The 13,485-nt window shown below is 38.8% G+C and overlaps 1 protein-coding gene across 1 annotated transcript in view; it reads left to right on the plus strand.

The window, feature by feature from the left end:
* RERE (arginine-glutamic acid dipeptide repeats) overlaps positions 1–13,485 on the plus strand; it is a 169,728-nt gene that overhangs the window by 85,918 nt on the left and 70,325 nt on the right. The window contains exon 9 of the mRNA XM_086625526.1: positions 5,738–5,836. Within this exon, the coding sequence (XP_086481652.1) occupies positions 5,738–5,836 (99 nt within the window). The remainder of the gene's footprint in view (positions 1–5,737; positions 5,837–13,485) is intronic.

Genomic DNA, 13,485 nt, shown 5'->3' on the forward strand with positions numbered 1-13,485 from the left:
ACTTGGAACCTTGTGGTCATGTGCAGACCTTGTGGTAATAAGGCTTGCCTGTGATCTAGCGGTGGTTAATGACTGTTGTGATAGAAATGAGGGTTTTGGACATGTGCACATTTCAGAATTTTTCTTTAAAATCCTGTCCAGTGATGCAGAAGTGGTTGTATTTTCTGTTTCAAAGTGTAAATACATTTGTGTTGATTCCTTTTGTTGCAGTTGTATACATAGAGTGACGTTCAGATGGCAGACTTGATGCTCAAAATGGTGACTCTCCAGATGACAGGATAGTAATCTGGTGTTTATAGTGATACCTTGAAAAGTTCAACCAGAAGTTAATGAAACCATAGGCAGTCATCATTAGTGATTATTTATATGTTCGAGTTGCTTGCCAATAAAGTGCTTATATATACATTAAATGACACAGAGAACAAGCCTGATTGAAATAAGTAAATTTAACTTTGGCACTTAAAAAAAATATTTTTACTTTTTGCTGCATTATCCTTAAAGCTTTTTTTTTTCACGCTTGCTAGAAGTAACATTTTTCAGGAGACTCTAAACCTGTATGAGGTCTCTTGCTTTCACATCTTTGTCTTTTCTGTTATATGACTCTTCTTTTATGTCTGTGCTTAAGGGTTTTGTGATTGTTATTAATGTAATTACTTGGTAAAAGTTAATGCTTGTATTTTCTGCTGATGGTTTGAGACAGTTCTAATGGCCTATGAACTCCTCTATTTTTCAGCAACCAGAGTAGTTGCCTGTTAGACCAGTCCATTCTTTCTGAGCTTGCCTGATTTATTTTTTTTTTTGTAGATTGAACTGCTTGGGCAATAGGGCTGCCAGGGAAAAACATGTGTTGTCCTTGAGGCAAAGTAAAGATGCCCTCCAAGTTACAAAGAGGCTTTGGCATTACTGCATGTTTTCGGAGGGAGCAAAGAGGGAAAAGAAACAGAAGCACTATTCTCTTCAACACTGTCAGATTTCCTAAGTGAAAAGTCTTTTAGGTAGTGGCACGCACAGAAAACAGCATTTGCGAGGTGAGCTGGCAAAACAAACAGTCCTTTTTTCTTTAAGATGGATCTGTTCCCAGTGCTGGAGTACAAACAAGGGGAAAAACTAATGTGTACCCAGTAGAAAAGACAACATCTTATTTTCATACCTTCAAGTAGCTATTGCATACCACAGGAGTCTTAAAAAAACAAGTTTGAAGTCAGAGGTGGTGTTTGAGTATTGGCATTGAGCACTGGCACTGCGAGTCTGGCTTTATGCTCTTATCGTTTGACTCGTGGCTTATGTAAGATGGGCTGACACTGACGTAGTCAGCAGAGGCAGGTTTACAAGCTGTTGTTCTGTGGTACATTGGGAAATTTCACCTGGAGAGACAGGTTTGAAAGTGAAGGTTTCCACTAAGTGATCTCGGATAATGCATCTCCCTGACTTACAGCAGCGGGAGGTGCTCTTGGGGGCTCCGATTCGTTAATGCCTCTCGTAGCAGTAGCTGGCACAGATCAGCTGAAGAAGGGTGTTGGGGAGGAAATGATTTCTGGATGTTTTCTAAGGTTACTCTGCAAAAGGTACAGATAGTTAGAATTATTGCACAGAATATCTATACCTTCCCTCTAGGTGCCATATAGAAAGCTGAGAGTGAATAGAAAACCACCCTGACTTGGTTTTTTTTCTTGTTCTCGTTATATTAGCCGAGTGGCTGTTTTACTGCAGTAACGCCCTGTATGCTATTGTTAGTTTAAATTGTTGGTAAGGGAAAAAAAAAAAAAAATGTTCAGGCTGCCAGTTAAGGGAACATTACTGTTTGTTCTAAAAACACATTGCAGGTAATGATCAGAGTTCCTTGCCCAGTAGTGACCTTTTATTTTTAGGAGTACTTTACTTTCTTTAAAAGTCCCTCAAGTGTAAATAAGTTTTGAATGCCTCCAAAACTTGGTGGAGGTGGAAGACCACCTTAGAATCATGGAATCGTTTAGGTTGGAAAAAACCTTTAAGATAAGACCTTCATCAGTTTGAGATCTATTCCTACTGATAATAGAAGACTCAAGCCAATTCGTGTCAAGTGTAACCCATAATGTTCTAATTTCTTCTTTAACGCAGCTAACATGTTCATCCCTGTCAATAGGAGCTATGCAGTATGACTTTTGAGTGGCCTGATTTTCCAGAAGGTTGTGTGGTTCTGCTCGTATAGCTAACTGGTCCTCTGCATTTTTGGACTTCAGACCACCTGTTTGAAATGTTAAGAAACAATCGTTGATCAAATTGTTTTCTGGAATTTTGACTCTTCAGGTGTTACAGGCTGGCTCAAAATTATATGGAACCGAAATTTCAGCAGCAAATGGAATAAATTAGCTGTTTTGTTTAATACACTGAGGTTCATGTGCAGGGAGTTTACTAAAGAAAAAGTAATTTCTGGTGTGCTTTGTACTGCATATGGATTGGCTTTATAGCCTGTCACAATCTTCTGTGGCATTCATGACCAGAAAACTGACATGCTAATAAAATAGATGGGAAGATGGCGTGGCATGGTATGGGGTATCCAAAATCCACCACTTCATAAAGTGCTCCAGTATGATAGACCACAGTTGTGTGAGAAATAGGCACTTGTTCTCTGAAATTCCTTGTCCATTTATGATATTTTTATTGAAAGTGTTCTCTGCTTTATTAAAAAGCAGTGTATTTACAGATGCACAAGCTATTTAAAACCTGAGTTGATAAAAGCCAGGAAGTGAAGACTGCTTCGTACCAGGTCTTACAGATGTGCTTTCTTTTCACAGCTGCATGAGTCCTGTACAGAGTGCAGAGCTTTTGGCAAGTTCTGCTGCAGCTCTTGAAGACTTGTTGAATATTCTGCCCTGTCATTTGCAGAAGTATCATGGCTCTGGAGCCCATGCTCGTTTTCTTACAGTGGGCTTGTCCTAGCTAAAACCTAGATTCAACAGTGTTTGGCTTTAAAGAAACACATAGTAACGTACACACACGCCCACGTACGGATGCACGCGTGTCTGTATTTTGCTGTAAATGTCATGATAGCAATCTAAGTTGCCTTTTGACTTTATTTGTTCTGTAAGTTCTGTGGTGGCTTTGAAAAGTCAGTGCACAAACCTTTCATAGAGTATTTACTGGGAGAACTGTACAAAGCTGGCTTTCAGTGGAAACTGATTTTTATTATTGTCTCTCTAAAAACATTTTCTGTAATTTGCTTTTTCCCTTGCCTTCTATCTTGATTCTGATGTCTGCCTTTATTTCTTCGTAGAAATCACTTAGACCTACTTAACAGAAATAAATTTGAGTAATTTACTTAAAGCTTTTAAAAGTCTCTAAATCATGCTACTGGATGCTGTATGAATGCAGAGCATTCTTTTGCACCAAAGAGCTTACAGTCTGAGTCAAGACCAGACAAAAGGAGCAGTAAAAAAAAAAAAAAAACAAAAAAACAAAAAAACACAACAAACCCCAGTGTTGTTAGGATTGTTAGGAGGCACCCCAAGGGTAGAAGTGCTCTGACGATTGTCAAATGTATGTAACTGGTACTTATGAACTGGTTGAGAGATACAAATAGCTAAAGTGAGCAGCATTAAGAAACTGATCTTGCTATTTTTATTTGAACCAGAATTCTGTTCTAAAATTTGAGCCTTTTGACATAAGAAAAATGAGAATTTTTTTCCTTCTTATAGTCAGGTTTTGTTATAACTTCATATTAATAGTGTCAAAGTAGTTAATATCTTATCATTGTTCAGTAATTGTATCTTGATCCTTGTTCAGTTCATCAGTCTTGGGAAAAGTTCAAGAATTACAGTACTTGATATGTTTTCTGAGAGTGATGAAGTGTAGGTCTAGCAGCAAGGATGCTTCTAGAGAGTGGGATGCAGATGGCTTGGGATAATTCTGGGTAGGAATGAAAAACTGGAGATAATATACAGTGTCATATTTTGATTGTCCCTATTGTAAAGAAACTTTTGAGAGTCTGTAAAATTCTGTGATGTTATCCAACAGCTTTGGAGCTTTAGTTTGCTTAGGACCTGTTGTGGTTTAACCTGGCTGGCAGCTCAATGCCACACAGCTGCCCACTCACCCTCCCCTATGTCCTCGGGAAAGGGAAAGAGAATTGAAACGGAAAAGGGAAGGAGACTCATGGGTTGAGATAAGAATAAAATGGTAATAATGATAAAAATATATGTATATAATGATAATAATATATACAAACAAGTGATGCACAGTGTAATTGCTCACCACCCGGTGCCCAACGCCTGTGCCAGTCCCAGCAAGCGATTCCGAAACAGAGAAGTCCCGACACTGCGGCACTAAACGAGTGAGAGGTCCAAAAAGAGAGAGAGAGAGCACTCCGGGAGACCTAGAAGAGACCCAAGAGAGTCCCTCAGAAGACAGAAAGAATTCCAAACTTCCCAGTCAGCCCTCCTTTTTATACTGGGCATGATGTTGCATGGTATGGAACACTCCCTTGGCCAATTTGGCCCTCAGTCCTAAGTCAGTTCAAATCATCAGGGCAGTTGTGGGCCTTTTGTCCCACGCTCCCCCCCAGCCTGCTGTGCTCCTGCACACTGGCAAAAACACGGCAAGCTGAAAGGTCCTTGGTGTCTCAGCACCAGTGATAAACATCAGTGTGCTGTCAACATTCTTCTCGTAACAAATCTCGGAGTAAATTCCAAACACGGAGCTACTCTGGATATGAAAAACTAAAACTAGTTGGGTCCCAACTGAAACCAGGACAGCACCTTGTTTAGAAAAACTGCCTCTTGTCTGTGTAGGCAAGTTTTGTGCAAATCGTTCTCCCTTTTGAGTGTAGGAAGATAATTCAGTTTTTGTCATCCCAGTAAAATTTCTTTTTCTTTTAGATCATTTTCAGAAGACGTAGAGCAGGCTCCTGACTAGCCCTTCAGTTCTTCAAATCCCACTGTACTTGGAAGATAGGACAGGCTATAAATCTGCAGTGTGCTGAATGTTTTCTACCAAGAGTTAAGAGCTGGAGGTTCTCATGGGTTCATTGTTGATTTTTTTTTTTTCCATGTAGTTGTTTTTCTGCCTCACCCTGATTTGAATGTCTACTACCTACTTCAGATAGCTTTTGATCACATAGTTACTGAATTTGTAGTAGAAAATAAGGTACACTGTAGGCTGTGACCAGCTGAAACAGTGATGTGAACCTAGACATACCTAGTTGCTTTTATGTACTCTTACAGCCATCTGTAGAGGTTTTATTTCTTTCCATACTTATTTTCCATCAACATGGTTATCTTTGCAGTGCAATAAAAATAAAGAGATTTTCCTGGATGAGTAAACTTGACATCCCATGGCTTGCAATCCCTCTTGTATATTAGTTTTTCCAGATGATTTTACTAATCTGAAAAAAAATATGCTGCTTAAAATACAACTCCTTTTGAAAAATATTTTGTTGGAGCTTTTTAAAATTTTCCTTGGAATTTCTAACGTTAAAAATATTTTTTTAAAGTTAACCAGAAGAATCTTCAGTGCTTTATGGGTTCAGACATTATCTGGGAGAAGTTTAGGGAGGAAGGGGAAAACATACTTGGTTTAATGCTATTTTTTCTACTAATAAAACTCCAATTACCCTTCAGGTTATTTAAATTTCACTTCCTATATCAACAGTAAAAATAATTAGGCATAGAACATCTCATTTGTCATCCTTCAGTGGTGGTTCTTCAATATCAGATCACTGCTAATTCCATCGAATGATCTGTTTGTTGTCTTTATTTTTTAGCTGCATGAAAGTAACTATGATGCTGGAAAAGCCCTGCAGCGCTTGGTGAGGAAACCTGTGCCAAAACTGATTGAGAAGTGTTGGACTGAAGATGAAGTGGTAAGAAAACGAATTATTCCCTTGAGCCTTATAGTTCATGTTGCTTCTCTTGCTTTTTCCTTTTTTCTTTTTTTTTTTTTAAATTCAAAGAGGTTATCTTTATGGGAAAGAAGAGGGGCAAATCATTTGCTGCACAGGATAAATTTTTGCACGATTCTAAGTTAGTGGGCCCTTGTTCGATATGCAGAACTTTATTAGACTGGTGAAAATGCCTTTCTAATAGTAGAATAAGAGAGGAGAATATCAAGTGACTGGTTTTGAGAGGTTGCTGTAGGGTAAATGAACAGCTGCAATACTCCTGGACTCAAAACTTCAGTTTCGTTTTCACTTCCAGGAAGGCTGGCCACATTCGTTAATTGGAATAGGATGAGATGTAAGAGGCATACAAGTGTTGTCCTTGCTTTTTTTCCTGCTGGCGTTGGAGGAGGCTTACAGAGTCAGCTCAAGTTGGCTAATGGGAGGTTGGATATCAGTGTTTCTCCTAAACAGAGTTTGAGATTAAGCCCCTTCTTCCCCTCATATGGAATATTAGAAAGTGTTTACTGGCGTAGTTCTTGATGGATGAATCTTTGACAAAGAACAGGCCAAAAATAGATTATCTGGAAGCTGGGATTTAGCCATGCCATCCACATTTACCAGTATGTAGAAATTGTCAGGCTCCAAAACGGTGCAGAACACAGTGCATCTGTTTTCTGTGTGGCTCCCAAAGTAGTGTATGGACGTGATGAATTCGGGGCATGCAGTAAATGTGGAGTGCAGTATTGTATCCTCACAGTTACAGACCTGGAATCACTGAGGGATTTTGGCTCCTACAATTTAACATCCTGGGATGCTGCAAGTCTCCTCAACTTGCACAATTAGTAGTCACAGTGCTATTTCTTCCATATGGCTCCTGTTTCAGCATGTGCTGGTAGATAGTCTTTCTAGGTTTGGGGTGGTAGTGCAGGGAAGGAGCATGTAAACATGTCATTCTTTGCTTCAGACAGAGGTTGAGGGTTTTGGTGTATATGGTTTTGGACTGAAATCCTACTGCTGTTATTAGCCTACTAAAAGATGCTGCTCTACAGTCTGATTAGTGGAAAAAAAAATAAATTCTGACCTGAGAAAGACACCTCTTCATAAAAGCTGTAGTTGACAGAGCGGGTGTGCTGCTGGGAGAGCACTTCACACTCAAATGGACCACTTTTTTTTTTATTATTATTATTATTATTATTTTTGGGTATTTTTCCAGAATTTGGGAGAGATGGTATCTTTGAGAATTCGTGAATTCCAAGTTGCTTCTTGTGGTTCATTCTGCAGCTTAGTTACTGCAATCGTGAGATTTCTGCTGGCTTAATGTTTATATAAGATACAATGCAACCTTGCTTATTAAACAGTTTTCTGTAGGGTTGTAAACCGAAATGAATCATGTGAAGTTGTGAGCAAATTATAGATTCTAAATTTTCTGACAGCTTGTAAACAAACAGATTCTTAAATATTGCATTCAATGCAAGATGCATTTTCTGGCTGCATTTGGAATCCAAGTGTTGCTGCATTACAACTCTTTGACAGACCTTGCACCTTAAGCTAGGACACAAACACTTGACTAAAAAAAGAAAAAAAAAAAAGCAAAACTCTTGCATTTTCAGTACCCAGGAGAAATGCTGAACAAGTTCACTTGGATTACATCCTAAAAATATTTTACATTTTAATGCTCATGTTAATTGTGCTTAATAGAATACATTTATGTGAAATGTAACATGTAAGATGACAGTGCCTCTTCAGCAAGCTGACTAGGCATGGCTGGGTTTGTGAAAATGAAGAAGTGCCATGTTTCCTAGCTCAATAATTAGGCTACAGTGTGCACTAAAATAGAAAATCAGATGATTGGAAGTTAGTTATGATAAACTATTTATCACAGAAGAACTTCAGACTCACTTGTGGTTTTTAACTTTCACTGTTGGAAAAGCTGCTTCTCTTATGTACTATATAGGAATAAATGGGATAGGCATTCAACTTTTGTGTACATACCAGGTATGTGAAAGAAAAAAATCTTATATGGTGCAAGACAGCATTGCTAATGTAAAAGTGACACGAGAAAAGTGTTTTTTCTTTGAAATGAAAGAAATTTAAGCAAGTTAATTAGTGAAGTATTTGAAGAAGTAAGTAAAAATAAAAGTTTTGTGGTCTTGTTAAGCTACTGATAAAGTTGCAGTGGTGCTATGAAATAGAACTGATTAGTAACGGGTGAAACTTTCGTGGTCTCTTAGGATTTTTTAATTATTCAGACAATGACTGGAGCGACTTTTTTTTAAGCCCTAGTTTCTCTGAAAATCTTTCAGGGAGTTATTCCAGTGAATTATGTGTGCTTGCCCTCTCCTTATGTAAACCTTTTTGCAGGAGTGAGATTAGGGGTGAGCAAGGCCATATAAACCTGTATTAAAGTAGGCTTGTTCTGAAATCCAACAAAGAACCTTTGTGCTAACGAGACTGCCTCAAGTCACAGAGTGAAAGAGAATCATGTGCTAACACCGCCAGCAAAGCAAAGGAAAGGATGAGTAAAAAGCCTAGAACACAGTTTCCTGATAAGTTTTACAGTTATCTTGTCATAAAAGGGAGCTTTGTTTAGGGAACTGACTGTCAGAACAAATACTTCAAGTGCTCTGCCCTGTGTTTAGTAAGATTGTATTTGTATTGTTTTAACCTCTGTTTTCTCTGCACACGTTTTTTCCTACATTCGTGGTTAAATTGTACAGTGCCAACACCTCTTTTTCTGTGCAGGTTTTTTTCAGTCTCCTTGGTTTTTTCCATCAGCTGCACTGTGCTGTGAATGCCATAACTGCTGCAGCTCAGGGTTTGTGTTCAGCAGTCCCTGTTAAATGATAGACAATAGAGCCTTACGAGTAAGAAAAAGCAGTTTATGGAGAAGTGAGAGATTGCTCCAAAAGTGCAAACTCTGTGAGTACAGAATAATGATCACTGACTCTATAAATCATTGTCCATCTCAGCTCATTTTATCATATTTGTTCTTGTTCTGTTCCATCCAAGTTTCCAGAAACATTTGGCAGCCCTCCAGCCTCAGCAGAGCCAAAGATCAAACTGTGCTCTTATTTATAGATAGCTAAGCTCCACCTGCACAACTTCAGAGCGTGTTTGTCCCTGGCAGTTTGCAGAAAACCCCAGTTAAAAGCAGCTGTACTGCACTGCTGAGCATTTCTGAGACTTGCAAGGGAATTTTCCTTGTTGTTGGCTCTGTGAAACTGAGGAAAACTCTTTCTGTATGGTACGTAGGGTGCTAAAGCTGAATAGGAACTCCACAACAAAGTATTTTTCAGAAAACACTCATGTGTCACTCATCCTGGCCAAAACAATTAAATTTTGGTGAGATGATGTCCCCCCATCTCATGATGGCAAATGATGAGCAGGAGGAAGCCTCTAGTAACATGGCTGGGTGATAATCCAAGAGACACACTTGTAAGGGAAGTAGAAGAACCAGGTCCAAACCATGTCTCTGTTTGTGCTGGACTTCAGAATTAATCTCTTCCGTGGCCCAGTAATTGTCTACTTAGTTAATTTTTACAACTTGTATAAATAAGCAGATACCACAGCAGGTGCAGGGCTTTGGTTAGTTAACCTCCTTAACCGAGAGGGATTCTGTGGCGTGTGACTAGTTGAAATAGTGTAGATGATGGCTCGTGTTATCTCACATTTTCCCTTCCTGCCTTTCTAATGCTGTGATCGTATTCTGACCTCTGCCATGCCTCTGGACCCCAAAAGAGGGTCACACTTCCCCTTTAGTTATTCTTAAGTTAATTTTCGGCCAGATTTTTAAGGTGACTGTCAGAAAAACTCTGTTGCAGGGAAGATGTAAGGTCGTGTGGTTGGGCAGAGAAGAGATGGCAGAGGGAGAGGAGCCTTGTGGCAATGTCAAGTCATGGGGCAGGTGGCAAAAGCAGCTGAAGTAGAAGTCTAGTCACACTGGTGCAGGGAAAGAACCAACTTAGTACAAAATCAGTTCTTAAAACTTTACGCTTTCCTGAGTCAAAAACCCTCTGTAAGTTGGTTGGTCTGTTACTTGCACCAGTATTGTGACTGAGGCCATTTCCAGTGTGTTGGATGGTTAATGTAGTTGATTTTGTTGTGTGCATGTGTCCAGCACAGGTGTCTGTAGTATTCAGTAGTATTTGTGATATAACACTGTGCGAATAACTCAAATTTATTGAAGATTTCCTTATTTATAAGCTTTTAACTTTTTCTATGGACAATCTGTTGTCCAAAGGTTAAGCCTTTTTTGTGAATTAAAGCAACTTTGTTGCCTGTGACCAAACTGCAAGAGCTGCTTTGCAGTGATCAGAACTGATTAAAATAAAGCATGGAAGTTATGTTATTTTTGCTACTGATGATGTGGTTACAGAGATTTAGATCAAATTAAACAAAGGATAAAATATGCCAGTGATTGAATTAAATAGAGGGCTGTGTAAATATGAAGACAGAAGTTTGTTGTCTCCTTTATGCTTCTAAACCTATGGCTATTTTTAAACTTTTTTTATTCCAGTATGTAAATTTAAAGGCAAACTGTGAAAACCAGTCTTCCACACTGCCTGATAAAAGTGGTAAAGAAACATCTTTAGTGGTGCATCTGCATGCAGCTCTGACAGCAGCTGTTTCCTGTTTATAAAGGCTTGTGCTACCCCAACAACATCCATTTCCAGCAATGATTTGGTGAGAGGGGGTTGGTTTCTCTTCTCATGCTCATGAATTGACTTCTGTGGACAAATTTGTCCAGCAGTTGTCATATATAATGCCATATTGAAGCACTTTCGAAGGACACACCCTGTAGACCAACGTTCAGCAGCACCTGATGGAATCTTGTTAGTGTTAGGCTGGAGCTTCAAATAGAAAGCGGTGCAGTTCAGGGTAGATGCATTATTTGGGAAGAAGCTGTGGAGCAAGTCCTCTGTTTCCACACAGCTGGTGGCAGTGCCCCCTTAGGAGTTTTCCTACCACTGAATGCCATGTCTGACAGGAGGCATGATGCTCCTTGCTAGGGCAAGGTCAGTGTAGCTGGGAAAAGGGGACTGACTTAGCCATCGGGCATGTTTTCCATGTGATACCTTTTGCTAATATGAGATTACGGATTAACCACTCTTCTCCTTTCATTTTCTCCAGCCATCTTTCCTAGTCTCCCTACGACCTGGTGGTGCCCAGTCTTTGTAACATGTTTTTTTTGTTCTGTGTGCAACAGTAGGTTGTAGTACAGACAAAATGTATTTAGTATTTATCTCACTGTCAAGGTACTAAGAAAAAAAAAAAGAAGATACTTTACTCAAACTCAGCAAGGGATTGTCAAAGAGAAGTCAGCTCTGCTCTGCATCTCATGGTCACCTCTGAAAATGTCTCTTTTAATCTTTGAAAGCGTATGGGCATTTTTGATGCAATCAGAAATCCCTAAAAAGAATGGAATGATTCTGGTCAATTCTTCTTCTCCAGGTGGAAAAGTTTCAAAACTGACATTGAAATTGTATTTTGCAACATGAAGAGTTAAGAGTTTGTCGCCTATGAGAAATAAGCACAACAAACCTGAAACTGAGTGCCTGTGTTTAAACTCTAGTGCTTGCTGTGATGATACGTGGCTTTGCTTTCCACAGATTCTGGATCTGGAACTGTGATCATTAGCTGCTTCAGTTTTGGTTAAATTGAACACCCACATTTCCTGGCGTGGTTTCAGTGGAAGTATTTCACATCAAAAATTGTCCTTACACAATTTCCACCCATCTTGGGACAAAATCTTCTCTGCAAAATGGCTTTTATACTTCCAGTGATGTTTTCTGACCCTACTCCAGGTCCAAAAATGAGCTGCTTATGCAACACCTCCATTTCACATAAATAACCTATCAAATGACTATCATACACAAAGGATACCATGTGTGTCTTAAGCTTTCTTAATTTAATGTAATGAAAGATTTTCAGTTCTGGTATGCCTCTTGTGTTGGGAATGGTGAAGGAAATAGTCCAGTTCTGGCTGCTCTTCACATAAGTCCTGCTGATTTGATCTTACATTTTTGTCCCTTTATTCAGAATGTGCTTTTTTTCTGTCTCTTTATCAAAAGTACTAACAAAATCAATATGGCTTACAGGAGAGAGAAATACAAATCAGAACTAAAAGAACCTCGAGTTTATTAGGTTTTTAATTAAACATGATGAACACATTTTAAATAACACAAAGGCCTCAGGCTGAGCTGCATCTAATCGAAACAGATTAAGTCACCCGTCCACACTTGGGTAGTTATTAATTCTGTTTACTTATGCATGCTAGCTAAAGGCAGAGTTCACTGCTGCTGTGTTGCAGTTTATTGCACAGGGGTGCTTTTGCTGCATGGAATTGTGCTCCTAATTAGCATTCAGATGTTGATTATGAAGAACCCTCGTGAGGCAAATTGAACCACCTTTGAAATTCAGGGCTGTGTCTTCCAAAGTTGGAGAGAATCTGAGCGAAACAGTAGTTTCACATTATTTCTTGGACGCTTCATCCTTGTTCTTCTACACTTGGGTATCATCTTTTCAGAGATGTTAAAATCTCAAGAAGAAATTGCTAAGTGTTCCTTAGGAAGGTTTTTTGACTTGTGCATCTCCATGCAGAACTGTTGATGACACACTGTGACATCCTTGATAACTAACTTTTATCATGAAATATGCTGCCCTTTAAATATTTTACATTGCTTTTGATGTAGAGTAGTTGAGGTAAACAACCTAGATTTAAACAACCTCTTAAATTTATGTGCAGGGGTGGTTAATCTTTGCTGGCGATAAACCTTAATTGGCCATGTACATGGATTTACAAGTTCATAAATTTTAAAATATCCACACCTGGCTTCAGCTTAAAGCTCATTTGTCATAAAATACAAGTGGAGATCCTTCTGCCAAAAATGACAAGATACAGCAAACTAATTTCCTAACATGTTTGCAAGTATTTGTAATCCAGTGTAGCTGGTCAAGAAATTACTTATGCAAAACACACATACTTATTTGGCTTCTTTGCCTAGAATCATCTTCAAATGTCTCTCATCTGCCCTTTCTGGAGTATCTGCTCATGAAAACATTGTTTTCATTGCTTGCTCCTTTGAAGCCGGGCTTTTCAGATATGCTGGAAGACAGAGCTGCTTACTGGGGCAAAAATACCATGAATTTTATTTACTGTTTATGTGGCAGCTATAGAAAATGCAATTCATAGCAAAATTGAAACAGAGCCTCTGGAGTAGTCGAGGGAGGGCAATCATCAAGGGATGTTTGACAAGGAGGCTGGCATTGCAGGGCTGCATTTGAGTAACTGTGAGTGGGCTTAGAGGGTTAAGATATCCGTTACTGCTTAGTTTTTTGTTTTGTTTTTTTTTTTTTATACACAAACATTACAGCTTCATAGTGGAGTGACAGTTCCTACTAAATTCATGTTTTCTGACTTTAGAAACTAAGCCATCTGATGCTATTTGCAAGTGTGTTAATCAGGAACAGTTGAAAATTAACTGAGCATTGAAATAAAATTAAAAAAAACACACCAAACAAATTGCCATGGTCTAGTAAGACCTTTATTTTAAGAAAAATAGGATTTTAGTTTAAGAAAAAGTGGGAATGTACAGTCTTGTCTGTAGGTTATTCTAAGAACTTAGAGTGTG

The sequence above is a fragment of the Tauraco erythrolophus genome, chromosome 23 (genome assembly GCF_009769465.1).
Source record: "Tauraco erythrolophus isolate bTauEry1 chromosome 23, bTauEry1.pri, whole genome shotgun sequence".
NCBI lineage: Eukaryota > Metazoa > Chordata > Aves > Musophagiformes > Musophagidae > Tauraco > Tauraco erythrolophus.